Raw genomic sequence first — 15,175 nt, 5'->3', positions numbered from 1 at the left:
TCCACCCTAAAATGGAAATTACGTTAACAGTCGACAACAGCTGAACTAAACAACAAAACAGCTTTCTAACTAAAACCACACTGAGCTAACGTTAAGTCCTGATCATGAATCACTCTGGTTCGACATTAATTGTTGATTTACCACAGAAATGTGAGAAAAGTTTCTCCAAATTCGAAATTTGAACTAAACTTTGCCGTGTGTGTCTCAGGTCTTTGCCTCTTCCAACCTTCGCTCTAGCGGAGGTTCTTGTTCCCACAATGCAATGCATATTTAAAAATACGGGTAAAACTCCTGTGAAAAATCCATACAGAAAATTCCTTCATATTAACGCGGTACATTAGCCCGTAATTTATGGACTTTTCTCAGGGTGCAATGAGCTGCTGCAGAATAAAAAACATCATCCAGATTCCATCTGAGCATAAACATATCGATAATGTGCGTGTGTGTGTGTGTGTGTGTGTGCATGTGTGTGTGTGTGCATGTGGGTTACAGGAGCTAGTCTACCAACACTAGCTGACAATGGACCTCTGGCTCTGGGAAAGAGACCCTCTGAAATATGCATGAGGAAATCCACACCTGTTTCCAGGTAACCAAGGCAGGGATTCTGAACCGTGACGCTGAATTTAGTGTGTGTGTGTGTGTGTGTGTGTGTGTGTGTGTGTGTGTGTACACCTGCGTGGGCTCATGCACGAACAGCACAGCTTCCTAGCTTTACCTGTTCAGACACTCTGTTGGAGACGAAAAAAAAGCAGCTGTCAACTCTGGTTTTACCTGACGAGACGGGACACAATCTGAGCAGGAGGAAATGCTATGAAACAGCGCGGGCCTCGGTGCTGAACTGGTTCTCTCTGCGCCGTACTGAGCCACTCAGAACTTTTTTACGCATGGAAAGAGGTCAAGCCAGTTGAAGCCCTAACTGAGACGAGCTGAAGCTGGAAGCGGGAGGCTTGGTGGAGGGTGGACCACAGAGGCATATAGAGGTCTTCACAGCTCTCGCGCCTGCCTGAGTGTTGAGTATCTATTTGTGCAAGTATGAATCCAATGTGGAAAGTTTATAAGAGCAAAGTGCTGAAGACCATCAACCCTGAATATGAGGAGGGCACTCCTGAAGAGGTAACTCTAACTCCATCTTACTGTTTTATATATGAAAGTGTCAGAAACGTCGACGTGGTTGTTGGAATAGAAATCAGAAAGTCACCAGGTTTTGTTTGCTGATCATTTTTTATTCATCACAGGGTCAGATGAGCTCGACGGGCTGTTTTTGTTTTCAGCGCATATGAAGGGAACTTTAAGGAAGAAGTTCGGCCTATACACGACACTTCCTCTTGTGTATATTGACAGAACTGTTTACTGATTAAATTGTTAATATTGACATGCAGATCTTTTGTTTCCAGTGTCAAAGATGAAATCCAGTAGCAAAATATATATTCACAGCCCCAATAACTTGTAACTGAACATCAAGGTGACATTACAAGGCATGTAATCAGTGTATCACATTCCATCAAGTTAACTATACTAAGTACAATTTTGAGATTCCATTATGCTTCTTCTTCTGATACTTCTGCCCCACTACATATCAGAGGGGGAATATTGTACCTTATATTGTACACTGATTTTATCATGATAAGATTATAAAACACAGTGTATTGTTGAAGATTAAACCTGGTGGTTCCCAGTCTTTTTGGCTGGTGACCCCGTACAGACATTTCCTCTTTGAATTTGAATTCTTGTTCTTCGAGGCTCAAAGAGGTAAAAGTTTCCAATATTTCACCCCCCCAAAAAAAGAGCAAAATTAGAGAAAACAATAAATTAATACACATCTGTGTTGCAGAACATTGTTTTTTTCTTCTTTCCTGCACCGTCAATCATTTTGCGATGCCCCAGATTTATTTTAGGTTAGATTAAATTACCAAACTGTCTATAAAAGCATTAAAACTAGCTCCACCTCCGCCAGCTACTACTGTAAGTTACAGTCATTTTTCTCAAGTATTTGAAAGCAATATTGACTTTTACTTGTCATTGAGTATTTTACATTATTGTACTTGTACTTCAGTTTCTTGAGGCTGGTTTTCATAGCAACACCTGTACTCCATCCGGGGTTTGGTAATAACGGAAACAGACACAGCGTTGCATTGACCCAGATCTCTGGAGGACTCAGAAACTCAATCCTGCACGGGAGCTGGACAAACGGATTAGTTGGCATTCCACCGACACCGATGGGGGGGGGGGGGGACAGCTTCAAACTGTGGTCTCTGGTGATACCGGTGCATCTGTGTGTGTGTGTTTGGAGAGATAGTTTCCATTGGGAGGGATGTGCAGAGCTGCTATTTGAGTCAACATTGCTCCACGCGCACTTGTGAAATAGGAGACAACTAAAGTGTGTGTATCACTATGGCCTCATGTCAAAACATACACAGATGTTGGAAATACTATATAAAAACAATCAAACAATATCCAAAGCTGCCAGGCTCCAGCAGTTTCTGTCTTCTATATTCTTGCGCTTTCAAGTCTTGGGTTGTGTTCGAAAAGTCAAAAAATGAACGTCTTTTCCTAAACACTTCTCCTTGACCTCGATGGAAAACATCATGAGGTCAAGGAACGATGAGAAGGAGAGTTCAGAAGGACTCAGGAAAAGACAACCGCGGTATTAAGAGAATCCAACCGCTCTTTCACTATAAGCTCACTATAATGGTGCGTCGCTTTAAATGCTGCGGCTGCAAAGAATTGTGGTATGTTATTCTCTCTTTTCCTTTGGTAAAGGATGCTCCAGTGTATCCTCTGCTAAAGGAGATAATGAAGGAAGCATTGAAGCTCCTTTCCTTAACATTTGGTGAACTCGAAAAGCTCTTGTCTTGAATGCTACTGAGATACTTCCGGGTCATTTCAATCCGTTAGGAACCTTCCTAAGCAAAAAGGATTATTCAAACTATTCACAGCCTTGCTCTGGGTTTTCTACAGGTTGTAGTATCCACTATATGCACTAGATGGCGACTAATGTGCACAAATCCTTTGCATCTGTATACTGACATCTGGACGTGGCTGTGCGGACAGGTGTGGTGTGTTACATCCACTCAGTCTTTTATTTTTTCTGCTGTTTCAGGTCACAGAGGTGGAGAACGATGTGAGTCCCGTGCAGGAGGATGAGGCACCCAACGCTGTCTCCCAGCTGGCCAAGAAAGTATGAGAACATTGTCTGGGACGTTTTATATTCAAGAAACATATTTATGTGAACTCCTAGAAGACAAATCCAGTTTATAATGTAATCATACGTTCAATGTATCCCACATCTTCAGTGTTGTGTCAGTAATGCGGAGTCTGAAACCACCTACATCTATAACCGACTTTGACCTTTGACCCCGTGTGTGTGGTTGGTTGTGTGACCAGATGCAGGGGGCCGGGACTAAAAGCTGGAACAGGCTATCGACTCTCTTCAACAAAGACGACGAACACCAGCTCCTAGAGGAGACTGAGAGCCCGCCAGTCCCCGACCAGTGAGTGGAAATCTTTCTCTTTTGTTATCATCTGTCCTCTTTCTGTCAGGTCGGATGTCGTTCTTGCACCTTGTACCATCTGTGGCGGAATTTGTGTCGGTAAAACAGGGCTGGTTCGTTAAACTACTGCAATCTGCTTCCTATCAGCCAGTATAACTAACGAGTAGAGCACTAGAATAAAAATCTAAAATGTAACACATTGTTGATAACGGTGAATTCCAGGCCGAAGCACCCTCCTAAAATGAACCCTTCTACTTTCTGTGAGTCCTCAGTCCACTTGCAATAAAGCCGGAGGAGCCTCCTCGACCCGCTAAGCGCGCAGCATTCTGGGATAGCTTTGCATCCAACTGGGCTGCCAAGAAGCAGGCGGAGGCTGCAGCCGCTGCCGCTGCAGCGAACGAGGCAGCAGCAGCAGCAGGTCAAGGTGAGGAAGTGGTGACGGAGGCCGGAGGGGAGGAGAACCAGGATGGGCAGATCCCTCAGGGAGAGGAGAGTGAAGAAGGAGGAGGAGGAGGAGGACGGAGCAGCAACAACAGCTTCTCCAAATACGTCTCGCTGGGAGGAGGGAGCGAGGACACGTCCTTCAAGTGGAACTTTGTCACCAGCAAGCTGGCAGAGCTGAAGACCAAGAGCAACTAGCTGCTCACGATGAAGGAATCTGGAGAATATAAACAATGTGAAGATGAAGAGGTTAGATGTTTAGGAGTATGGAGGAAGTTTAGGAGGAGGCTATATTTACACAGGATGTAGACCAATTGTAGAAGTCCCTTTTCATCTGAACTATTTAATATATGCTCCCATAAATGCCCTTTTACCACCACATCACAGTGAACAAAAGTTATAATAAACCAGGCTTAAACCAGGCTACTTTGGGCCTTTCAGCACACAAATAGAGAATATTTTTTAGATATTTATTGTATTACATTTTCAAGAGGGATTCAAATATGAAAGAAGGCATATTTCAAACCTGAAAATTAAATCTCCCATGTCCCACAAAGTTAGGAGTCCTGGAGACACTCTGGAATATACTATTACAGAATAACAAGAGCTAACTTCACAAAGGGGACTTCTAAAATGGCTTGTACTGAAAGAGAGTTACCCTAATTGATGAAATTCTTTATTATTACTTTTATTACGAGGGTGCACGATGCATATCTGCCCACAGAGCTAACAGTTATCTCTTTACCAGCTGGAGACTTAGCATGTAGCCGACAGTGTAACCAGCGATCAGAGGTAAATACAACAGATTTATTTGGTGTTGAACCTGGTATACAGGCTTTTTTTTGGGGTTTATTGGGGTTGTATGGTGATATCTACTTTCCAAAGTGCTTTTTATCTAATCTATAGTCTAGCAAAAACTGGATTAAGAGATTAAAGGCAGCGATAGCTAGATTAGATGAAGATTATCTCACTTAACCTGAACAGAGGGCGGGGGATTTCAGTGAAGAGATTTGGCTGTGTGACATAACTATGACTTACTTTGTCTCTCCTCGGACATCCATCAGGAAGGGGAAATGTGCTGCACGATTATATGAAATGTGTGAAACATGGATGTGTGTGTGGTGAGACAACGTCAGGTGCACTGACATGATGACTTTAATTTTCCGATTGCGACTGAGACTGTGCAACGTGTGAGTTTTTAACATACCTAATTTTGTGACATGAAAGAAACGAGACTTTAATTATTATTTTATCTCAGATTTCGGTTTTTGTCTTGTTGTATGTTTTGTTCTGTTGTTTTGTTTGTCTAGTATGCTATAATAAAGAATACTACACTGAAGGTTCTGACAAAGGGTCTGGGTATCATTGGATAATCGGTAATTCATTTGTAATTAAAAAACGGAAATACCATTCGTTTTTTGTTTTAAAGCTTCAGCAGGCAATCATTGGGCAAAAATTCCATAATAAGCAGTTGTTCACAATGCTCTATGATCTAGCTCTCAAAAGACATTGTACCCGCGATCTAGTTCTTTCGGTCATGACCCAGCCCTCATGACCATAGGTGAGAGTAGGAACGAAGACTGACCGGTAGATCGAGAGCTTTAAAAGTGTGTGATGTACTATTTAGTTGTGCTGCGTGAATTAAAAGCCTAATAAATAATAACTACATTATAAATGATCTATTAGCTCCTTCCACGTGTCCAGATTATTGGTCAGTAGGTCACAGCCTACCCTGTAATAATAGAATATGTACCCAGTAGCTTAGAAATAACTACAGTATAAACAATTTGTCGGATCCCGAATTGTTACCACCTTAAAGGGACTGTTTGTAACTTCTTACACGTATAAATTATTGCTGGTCGGTGTCTCATGCGCGCTCTCGTGTGGCTACGCTGTTCAGACTCAGACTCCAACACAAACTACAGTGAAGCACCAAAACCTCTTGGTTGTATCTAGTGAAGCCCGTCTGTTAAACAGTGTTGGCCGCGGTCGAAGGACGCGGAGGAGACCGTAGCTTTGGTCTCCAGGACCGGAGTCTCTGCTGTACTCTGCTCCTCTGCCTGCCTTCACTCACACACCGCGCTCCTTCTCGCTCTCTCTCTCCACCTCTCACGTGCATGCTGCTCACTCCACACTGCAGAAGAGTTAGTTTAGCTCTGAGAATATCTAGTGAATGTTCAGTGGACGTTTGTGCAGAAATAACTGCTGCAGCTCCTCCAGACCAACAGAGGTTTCCCGTTTTTTGTGGAGTGACGGGGCTCCGCAACGAGTTACGTTATCGTCTCCGACCTGGTGCCGGTGTCTTCCTGTTCCCTCCGGCCGCGGTCAGGAGGCTGAAGCAGGAAAAGGCAACACTATGATCGCGTTGGGTGTTCAGACCAGCTGCGTTTCGCCTGCTGCTGCTGTCAGCTCTTTCGTAGCATTTATTCACCAACAAATAAACTGTCCACACACTGCTACACCTACGTTCACAGCTAGAACGCCACCAACAACCTCACACTCACCGCCAAACACACACACACGGTCTGTTGGAAACTCGCTAAAGTTACGCAGACTACGTGTGCGGCGGCGGCGAGCACGAAGCCTCCGGCAATGCTAGAGCTGCTAACGTAGCACAAATACACACAATGTTTGTTGCACACTCGCTAAAGTTACGCAGACTACGTGTGCGGCGGCGGCGAGCACGAAGCCTCCGGCAATGCTAGAGCTGCTAACGTAGCACAAATACACACAATGTTTGTTGCACACTCGATAAAGTTCTGCCGGGCAGACACACAGCTGACAACCTGCTAAACTAAACTAAATGTGCGGTGGAGACTTTAACTGGGAAAGTGGCTGCATGTCCGCGACACTACACGCAGCATCGTAGCTGCTAAGTTAACGCTGCCGGACGGTGAACTGGGGACTCCCGTCAACCAATATCTGTTGTGCTCCTGCAGCTGGTACGAGGCACAAATCTTGTCGGTTAACGGTTAATAATCGGTTAACGAGGGTCGGTTATCGGTTAAGAATATTTTTCAAAATGAGCATCCCTATCCCTGACTCAAAGGTTATACTGACTGAGATGACTGGTCACATATATTTATTAATGTGTTACAACAGTGAAGTTACAATAATAACTGAATCCAAAGCTTTAACATACAGCAAACAGACATTTCACTCTAAATGTGTTCTTATCCTCCGTGCACTGCTTTCTGTTTCAAACAATTTAAGTACATCGTTAAATAAAATGTATTTTTCCAAAGAAAGTCTTCAACAAAGTTTCTGTTGTGACACTTATGAGCTTGTGGCTAAAACAGAAAAAATGCTTGTGTCTATATATATATCATCAAAAACATAATAATAAAGCTGCACTATATATATTATTATTAATATTTTTACATTACCAATAGATCAAATTACTAAATGTAATGTGATCAGTGTCGGTCTTTATGATGAACCCACAGAAAATGATCCCAACCTGCAGTTTCCCCTCAGCTTCACACAGCTTCAGCATCTTTTTGCCCATGGTGTCATCATAACAACTTTGTGAGGTGAAAATATATCAGGAAGTAAGAATTGTGACCAAGATGTGAACATTTTACAGTGTAAAAAATAAACTTGTCAGTGCTCTCTGGTTAACAAACTACAGTATATAATAGAGACACAGTTTCTAAATGACCACAAACAGATCTTTGACATTGCTCTACTGACATTTGTTGCCAGCAGGCCGATAATGTCTCTCGGCCTGCTGGTTTATCCATCAGACTCAGAAACAGACAGTACATTATATGGATATATGGATTGTATGCATTTGATCTTGTGTATGTTCCCCCTGCTGGCTACACTTCCTTAGTGGGCATACGGCGAGACTTGGAGGGAGCAGATTCTTCGAAAACGTCATCCTCCATCCCTTCTTCTATGGGCTTCATCTTCGCGGAGGTCTTGGTGCCAGGGGATTTTTCTAAAACAAAAAAATAAATAAATAAGTAGATTTGATAGATGGATAGATGGATGGATAGAAATCAAGCTGCTCTTTAGGACTAACAGCATTTTGAAGAGTAACACTTTGCTACAGGTGCTTTTAGTATTTCAAATATTTGGTTTTACATTGTGTCTCCTCCTGATGCACATGATGCTTTCACTCTCTGTTTTGAGGTTACGGTTTAGATTAGGGAAACCAACCAGTGGAATTCTGGTCTGCTGTTAAGGAACTCATGGTTACTGTAACCATGGTAACTCATGGTTACAGTAACCACGAGTGATCATGTGACTTACGGATCGATGATCCAGCAGATCCTCTTTGTAGGATCTGGTTCAGGACATCATCAGTGTCGCTGGTGCTCGCCATGCTGTTCCTCATCTGCGTCATAGACAGCTGAGAGCACAGGCTGGGCTGACGGTCCATCTTCTTCACCGCCTGCAACACATCCACCACCACCACCACCACCACCACCACCATCATCATCATCATCATCATCAGTACAATGAATACATGATGCTGTTGATGTGTTAATACTTCCAGAATGAAAGGTTTTCATGATACTCTGACAGCAGAACTGGACCCACCTTGTCACTGAGTGTGGGGTCATTCAGAGAGTACAGTTTGTTGGTGATGTCTTTGCCGATGAGGTACCTGAACACCTCATTGAGGAAAGTGTCTGACTCCAGGAAGTAGGTGAGCCTCTCTCGAGACCAACACAGGAACTTACAGTTCTCCTCTGCCATGATGGTCACCTGTCATCAAACACAGCGGGTTAAAGCTCCGACCTGTTATTCATTAAGGCTACGTGGAGATGACAAGGCAGGTGAGGCTCTATTTATTTAAAGGGACTGTTTGTAACTTCTTACACGTATAAATCATTGCGGGTCGGTGTCCCATGCGCGCTCGCGTGTGTCTACGCTGTTCAGACTCAAACTCCAACACAAACTACAGTGAAGCACCAAAACCTCTTGGTTGTATCTGGTGAAGCCCGTCTGTTAAACAGTGTTGGCCGCGGTCGGAGGACGCGGAGGAGACCGTAGCTTTAGTCTCCAGGACCGGAGTCTGTGCTGTACTCTGCTCCTCTGCCTGCCTTCAGTCACACACCGTGCTCGTTCTCACATTGCGGCCACACGTGTTGCTGTTACAACCGATTTCTGATTCTTACAAACAGTCCCTTTAAACAATGAAGGCACAGGGGGGGGGGGGTTGTTTATTTCTTTTATCTATCTGATTTTCTTATTACCTGGAACTTCTCTCCTTTGTGCAGCTCAGTGGACCTGAACTCCGGAGAGTCGATGAATGCATTAGTGTAGATGTTGTGGAGGAAATGGCTTCGGTATGATACCTTCATCCTGTCACACAGAAATGTCAAAGTCAAAACTCAGATTCATTTTAAAAACAAAAAACGCTGAACGTCTGATTTAAGTGATTATAATCCTCAAATCTTCTTGTGTTGAAAAAGTGGCAGCTACTAGTGTTGATTGGTGAAGCCAAAGGAGGAAGTCCCAGTTCCTCTGATAGATATCTAGCTTAAGTCCTCAGAATGACTCAAAAAGCTCTGTTTCAAACCAATTATTACAATGTTACAATTATTTACAGACGGACAGCGAACAAATTCTACAATATGAATCAATCACTGAGACATATCCATCATATAGAGGGTGGTGATGACAGAACAAACAACACATACTTTCCTTTGAGGAGAATGCTGAGGCGTTCGTCCACGGAGGTCTTGTCCTCTGCAGCGTAGGCCTGGCCTTTCTTCAGCGTCTGGATGGTGCAGAACTGTCCCGTGAGCCTCTGAAACAGAGCTTCCTTCACATGGAGGGGCTCGAACATCCGCTTGTAGACCGGCCGCAGCTCCCTGTCGATCTTAATCTGGCAGAGCAGAGCCGCAGCTTTAACTCATCTTTCTAATGAGAATCTAACATATAAAGTAAACCTCAGTAATGGTTGAGTCAAGAGTCAAAGAGTCAGAGAAAGGATTGTATTCATACATTTATTTAATTGTGAATCCCGCTGCTTTTCTTGCCAAGACCTGCCCGGCGTAGCTGGTTGAGGTTAGGCATTGACTCTAACACAGTTTATAGTCTAAGTATATAGTATATAAGTCTAATGCAGTGAGGGCCAAAGTGCAAATGTACTATGGAGTATTAGGGCCACATTGAGGGGAAAAAAATCTGAGATTTACAGAATAAAGTCATAATTTAACGAAAAAAAAAGTCGTAATATTGCGAGAATAAAGTAATAATTTTACGAGAAAAAAAGAAAATGGCATGTAAAATTACTACTTTATAATATTATGACTTTATTCTCATAATACTACGACCTTCTTTTCTCGTAAACCTATGACTTGATTCTCGAAATCTCAGATTTATTTTTTTTCCTCAATGTTGCCCTAATACTCCGTCGTACCGTCGTACCATAGACCTACAACAATGATACATACAAATTTAAATGTAAACAGAAAACAGTTATTCATTTCCATTTTTAAAAATCCACAGGGAGCCCCTTGAGACAAGCTAAAGAGCTGCATGTGGCTCTGGAGCCGCAGGTCGCTGACCCCTGCCCCAACGCCTGGTGCCGTGAAACACTCAAAACGACCTGAATGTAAAGCGACTCTTAGAATGAGCACGAGGGCATGATGACGTAAGAACTCACCGGCCTGCGCTTGTACACGAGGAAGAACAAGTGCATGAAGTTGACCACCAGAAATACCACGTTCCAAACCATCACATCCAGGTTGCACCTGTACAGAGTCGCCCACAGGATGAAGAGACCACATCCTGTCAGGGTTAAAGACACAGAACGAAGATGAAGATATGTCCAGACACGCAATGTTAACACTTCAAAGTCTAAATTCAAAGTTGAACACTCCAAGTTTAGTTCAATATCTACTCCTAAGGACAACATCATGTGTAGCTGCTGTGGATTATTACTGCTCGCTCGTCCGAATGAATTAAAAACATCAATAACCAAAACAAAAAATAAAGATCCAATCAACACGGAGCACAGACTAGAATAAAATCAAATAGCATGTTACACAAACAAGATGGTATGCATAAAAACACTAAAATTTAACATAACATATTTCCATAGCAGTCCACTAATCTGGAGTTGTTGCCATAGCAACTCGAACCTGCAAAAGTGCAGCTCATGTACAACTTTGTACATGAGCTGCGCTTTTGCAGGTTCGAGGATGTTTTTAAAATTACTTTACAAGATTAAACTAGTGTAGCTCCGTTTATGAATCGGTTTCTCTTTCTCTGTAAACCCCTCTGAGACTAGCTTGTACTAAAATGCAATGTAAATAAATGAAACGTCAAAATGTCCCATAAATCCGGCTGCTTTCTGTTTCCACTCTCCTTACTAGCAGAAGATAAACATGCTGGAAGTGCTTTTTCCATCCGCCGTTCTCTCCTTCCTTTCTCTGCCTTCGTCAGAGCCTTTTAGGGCCGCTCTGTTTAACACATCCCTCTTTGTGCAGGAACAGCTTTTAAAAAATCTAATCTTCAAAATGTTAAAGGAGCTAACGTGGAACTTTCAGAAACCCCTTGTGGCCGTTTAGTGAACTGCAGTCAGTATACTGTTGCTCGTGCAAACAGAGCCAAAAACAGTGACATTACAATAATATTACGAGAAAAAAAGTTGTAACATTAAGATAAGAAATTCATAACTTTACGAGAAAAAACTAAATAACACGTAAAATTATAACTTTTTAATATTATGACTTTATTCTCATAATACGACTTTTTCTCTCTTAAACTTGTGACTTTATTCTCATAATATTACAACTTTTTTCTCGTAAATTTATGACTTTATTGCCGTAATATTATGACTTTATTCTCGTAATCTCAGATTTATCATTTTTCCTAAATGTGGCCCTAATACTCCGTCGTACCGTCGTACCATAGACCTACAACAATGATAAATAAAAATGAAAATGTAAACAAAAAACAGTTATTCATTTCCACTAATTTTTTTAAAATAAATCCACAGGAGCCACTGGAGAGGAGCTAAAGAGCCACATATGGCTCCGGAGCCGCAGGTTGCTGACCCCTGAGCTAGTAGAAAGACATCGTTAGTTGACACCTTTGCTTTTTGCCGTTACATCCTTTATTAATGTCTAAAATCGACGCATGTTAGCTGGTGAAGTAATTTGGTAAGCTAGCCAACTAACATATCCACTCAGACGGTATTTTCTTAGGGATAACGTTAGCGAGCAAGCAAGCTAAGTTTAGCCATTGCTTCTGACATTGGCTGCTTAGTAACGTTAACTGATGAAGTAATTTGCAAATGGCAATTGCTCGCCAATTTACCAGCCCGATCAGAATCTGGATCAATTAGCTGACGTCATCCACTCAAGACCGTATTTTACTACGTTAATTAACTAAGTTAATTGTTACATATAGTACCTTTAACTAGCAAATCCTCAACAAGCTTGTGGTAATGATTCACCAATACTTTGGGTACTTGTGATAAGAGAAAAGATGTGTCAAGGCTATGATAAATTTAGACGATACTCCCAGCTACAGTATTATCACACAGGAATGTGTGGATAGACCTGTCATCAGGAGGAGGCGCAGCAGGATCATGTGCAGGCCCAGCGTGGTGGGGATGACCAGACCCAGCAGCAGCGACAGGCTCCCCATGTGGAAGAGGAGGTGGTGGGTCTGCTCCCACTCCGTACAGGAGGTGGCGTTGAGCTCCACGGTCGGGAATCCTGGCGTTGCCGAGGGGAAGGAGGGCAGAGTGGTGAAGAGGAGGGTGGGCAGCTCTGGGGTAGAAGACATCCTGCTGCAGGGTCACCTTGAAATCAGAGAACATGTTAGCAGAGGCTGGGGGATTGTCCAGAGCGTCTAGGTAACATGCTCTTTTTGAAAATACCTTTTATTAGGCTGCATTAGTGTCTCTGTTAGCAAACAATCTTATCAAATATGATCTTCCTTTGAGCCCAAAGTTTCCTGTTTAATGTGACTTAAGGGACTATTTGTAACTTTCAGAAATGCTTGTTAACAGCGACACCTGTGGGCGTTAAGTCAACGAAAGACAGCGTCGGGCTCGCGCTTGCTCGCTCTAAATATGCCTGAACGAGCATCGCTCAAAACAGTGAGGCGACACACGTCAGCCAAAACCACAATATCACTCTATATTTCAGCTGCTTGGCAGTAATGTTAGCTGACCAGACGAAGATCTCTCCATGAATCAATGCTGATCCTAGTGTTGGCTTTTCCTGCTTCAGCGCAGGCTGAGGCAGCGGGGCTCTGCAGCGAGTAACGTTGTCATCTCCGCCCGCAGCCAGAGAGAACAGGGAGACAACGACACTTCCGTGTCACTTCACAAGACACGGAAAACCTCTGTTGGTCTGGAGGAGCTGCAGCATTTATTTCTGCACAAACGTCCACTGTACATTCACTAGATATTCTCAGAGCTAAACTAACTCTTATGCAATGTGGAGTGTGCGCGCATGCATGTCTAGAGGTGGAGCGAGTACGTGCGAGAACGCGCGCAGTGTATCAGTGAAGGCAGGCAGAAGAGCAGTGAGTTCCTTCAGCCCGCTGTTGTCTGCGTTTCCACTGCGGTCTAAAAATCTGCGAAGATTAAACCAATTAGTCCGCAGACGTATGAAAATGCAACATGACGTGACGAGAGCTGGTGGTGCTCACAGCAGTAAACTCATTCTTTAGGTCAGTGTGTCGCCTGGTTACGCTGGAAAAACACACTGGAAAAAAATGAACGTTAGATTTTGACGATATTTACTGCTGCACGTTGGATGTAATGAATGAAATGCAGCGGTGAAAAATGAAACTAAGAGCGTCCGTCTCCTGTTTGATGATTATTCATTTGTGCTTTAGAACATGAAACAATCAGAAATCACTTTTCTTTCTCTCATTCACAGCACCCCCGATCTCTCTCTCTCGCTTCTCTTTCTCTCTTTTTTAATGAGTCAGTCGAAACACAATGAGATCCTCAAAAGGTTCTTAGTTTCAGGGGAAAGTTCCTACGGTGGAAACGGGGCTATAGAAGGGTTCTCTTTAGAACCTCTCATAAGAAGTTCTGGGTGGAACCTTTCACAGATGGTCATATCTAAGAGTGTAGTTGTAATTTTTGTAAAATAATTTGTGCCATGTTTGTCATTACAAATATAATTAATGAAACATTATTTACACGTTTTCTGAATTTCTCTTTTGATTAACAGAATGTGATTTTTACAGATCAAACATTTCCAGAAGAATTAACTGTTAAGACGAAGGTTATGATGTGTGTAAATAATAAAATAATTATTTAACTATAGAAAGTTTTCTCTTTAGGCGTTATCTATAATAATAATAGAAATGGTCTAAAATGATGAGAACTTGCATAGTTTTTAGTCAAAAACCTTCACAAAACTAATATATCATGATATTTTATTCACTGTAGAAATTCAGAATGTAATATTGATTTGCTGATAGCCGACACACAACTTTCCTATTTTCCTATTAAACGACACAGCAGGCCTAGTAGTACTGTGGCCGTGTAACAGTACGAGCTGCAGGCAGTGGGAGGGTTCTCATATAAAAATAGATGTGGGGATAAACACTGAGGAATCTCTCACAGATACAACTGTATATATATAGCTATAACGAGAGGGAAACGGCTCCTTACTCACCGAGTCAGCAGCGAAGAAGAAGAAGGAGGAATGATCTCTCTGGAAGACTGGAGACACTGTTGGTCTCTGGAAGACTGGGGACACTGCTGGTCTCTGGAAGACTGGAGACACTGCTGGTCTCTGGAAGACTGGAAACACTGCTGGTCTCTGGAAGACTGGACCCTCAGATGGGGGGGTTGCACATTCCACACAGCTGACAGGGAGAGACTAAAATGGGCAGGAAGAAGAGAGCAGTGCACCAGCACTGACTGAGAGCTCCATCGGGAGGAGACAGAGCACGTACAGTAGTAACCCCATTATCTGTGGATCTGTATTACATACACCAATCAGCCATAACATTATGACGAGGGTCTGAAATTCACTTTTCTCACTTCCTACCACTGTGGCAGACAAGTATTTTTTTTTTTCATCTGCCACTCAGAATTTTGATCTGCCACTTTTGAAATCTCTGCGCTAAATGAAGGAATAACATTTTTGATCTGCTGTCATTCAATGTTCGATATATTTTACACAAAAAACATTATATGCACGATAAATTGCAGTGTTCGAATTAAACCGTGGAGGGAGGGTACTGTACACAGTACTGTACTGTACTTTGTTATTGTCATCTATAGTGGTTGTTTGCATAAA

The 15,175-nt window shown here is 42.6% G+C and overlaps 2 protein-coding genes across 3 annotated transcripts; one reads left to right on the top strand and one right to left on the bottom strand.

The window, feature by feature from the left end:
- The first annotated feature begins 488 nt into the window (after window positions 1-488).
- LOC141778228 (uncharacterized protein C1orf232) lies at window positions 489-5,283 on the top strand. 2 transcript variants are annotated; one of them, XM_074652422.1, is made up of 4 exons: window positions 489-586; window positions 3,101-3,178; window positions 3,385-3,491; window positions 3,764-5,158. In XM_074652422.1, exons 1-4 carry the CDS (start codon window positions 557-559, stop codon window positions 4,128-4,130), a joined length of 582 nt encoding a protein of 193 aa, XP_074508523.1. In that variant the 5' UTR covers window positions 489-556; the 3' UTR covers window positions 4,131-5,158. The 2 variants fall into 2 exon arrangements, with proteins under 2 accessions (XP_074508523.1, XP_074508522.1); XM_074652421.1 differs by lacking the exon at window positions 489-586 and adding an exon at window positions 595-1,113 and having other exon boundaries at window positions 3,764-5,283.
- Window positions 5,284-6,997: 1,714 nt separating this feature from the next.
- On the bottom strand, window positions 6,998-14,747 carry popdc1 (popeye domain cAMP effector 1). Its single transcript, XM_074652592.1, has 8 exons — window positions 14,546-14,747; window positions 12,461-12,705; window positions 10,558-10,682; window positions 9,587-9,774; window positions 9,140-9,248; window positions 8,481-8,648; window positions 8,190-8,331; window positions 6,998-7,875 (listed from the first exon to the last, which is right to left on the bottom strand). Exons 2-8 carry the CDS (start codon window positions 12,687-12,689, stop codon window positions 7,754-7,756), a joined length of 1,083 nt encoding a protein of 360 aa, XP_074508693.1. The 5' UTR covers window positions 12,690-12,705; window positions 14,546-14,747; the 3' UTR covers window positions 6,998-7,753.
- Between the last annotated feature and the right edge of the window lie 428 nt (window positions 14,748-15,175).

This window comes from Sebastes fasciatus, chromosome 12 (assembly GCF_043250625.1).
Source record: "Sebastes fasciatus isolate fSebFas1 chromosome 12, fSebFas1.pri, whole genome shotgun sequence".
Classification (NCBI taxonomy): Eukaryota; Metazoa; Chordata; class Actinopteri; order Perciformes; family Sebastidae; genus Sebastes; species Sebastes fasciatus.
The sequence above is the reverse complement of the archived record's forward strand: the minus strand, read 5'-3'. Positions and strand labels throughout refer to the sequence as shown.

Excerpts from the sequence above, each read along its gene's own strand:
- LOC141778228 (XM_074652421.1), top strand. The coding sequence starts at position 1,033 with ATGAATCCAATGTGGAAAGTTTATAAGAGCAAAGTGCTGAAGACCATC. Across the intron at positions 1,114-3,100 it reads AGGAGGGCACTCCTGAAGAG|GTCACAGAGGTGGAGAACGA; the intron begins GTAACTCTAACT and ends CTGCTGTTTCAG. Across the intron at positions 3,179-3,384 it reads TCTCCCAGCTGGCCAAGAAA|ATGCAGGGGGCCGGGACTAA; the intron begins GTATGAGAACAT and ends TTGTGTGACCAG.
- popdc1 (XM_074652592.1), bottom strand. The coding sequence starts at position 12,689 with ATGTCTTCTACCCCAGAGCTGCCCACCCTCCTCTTCACCACTCTGCCC. Across the intron at positions 9,775-10,557 it reads TCGTGTACAAGCGCAGGCCG|ATTAAGATCGACAGGGAGCT; the intron begins GTGAGTTCTTAC and ends CTGCTCTGCCAG. Across the intron at positions 8,332-8,480 it reads ACCCCACACTCAGTGACAAG|GCGGTGAAGAAGATGGACCG; the intron begins GTGGGTCCAGTT and ends GATGTGTTGCAG.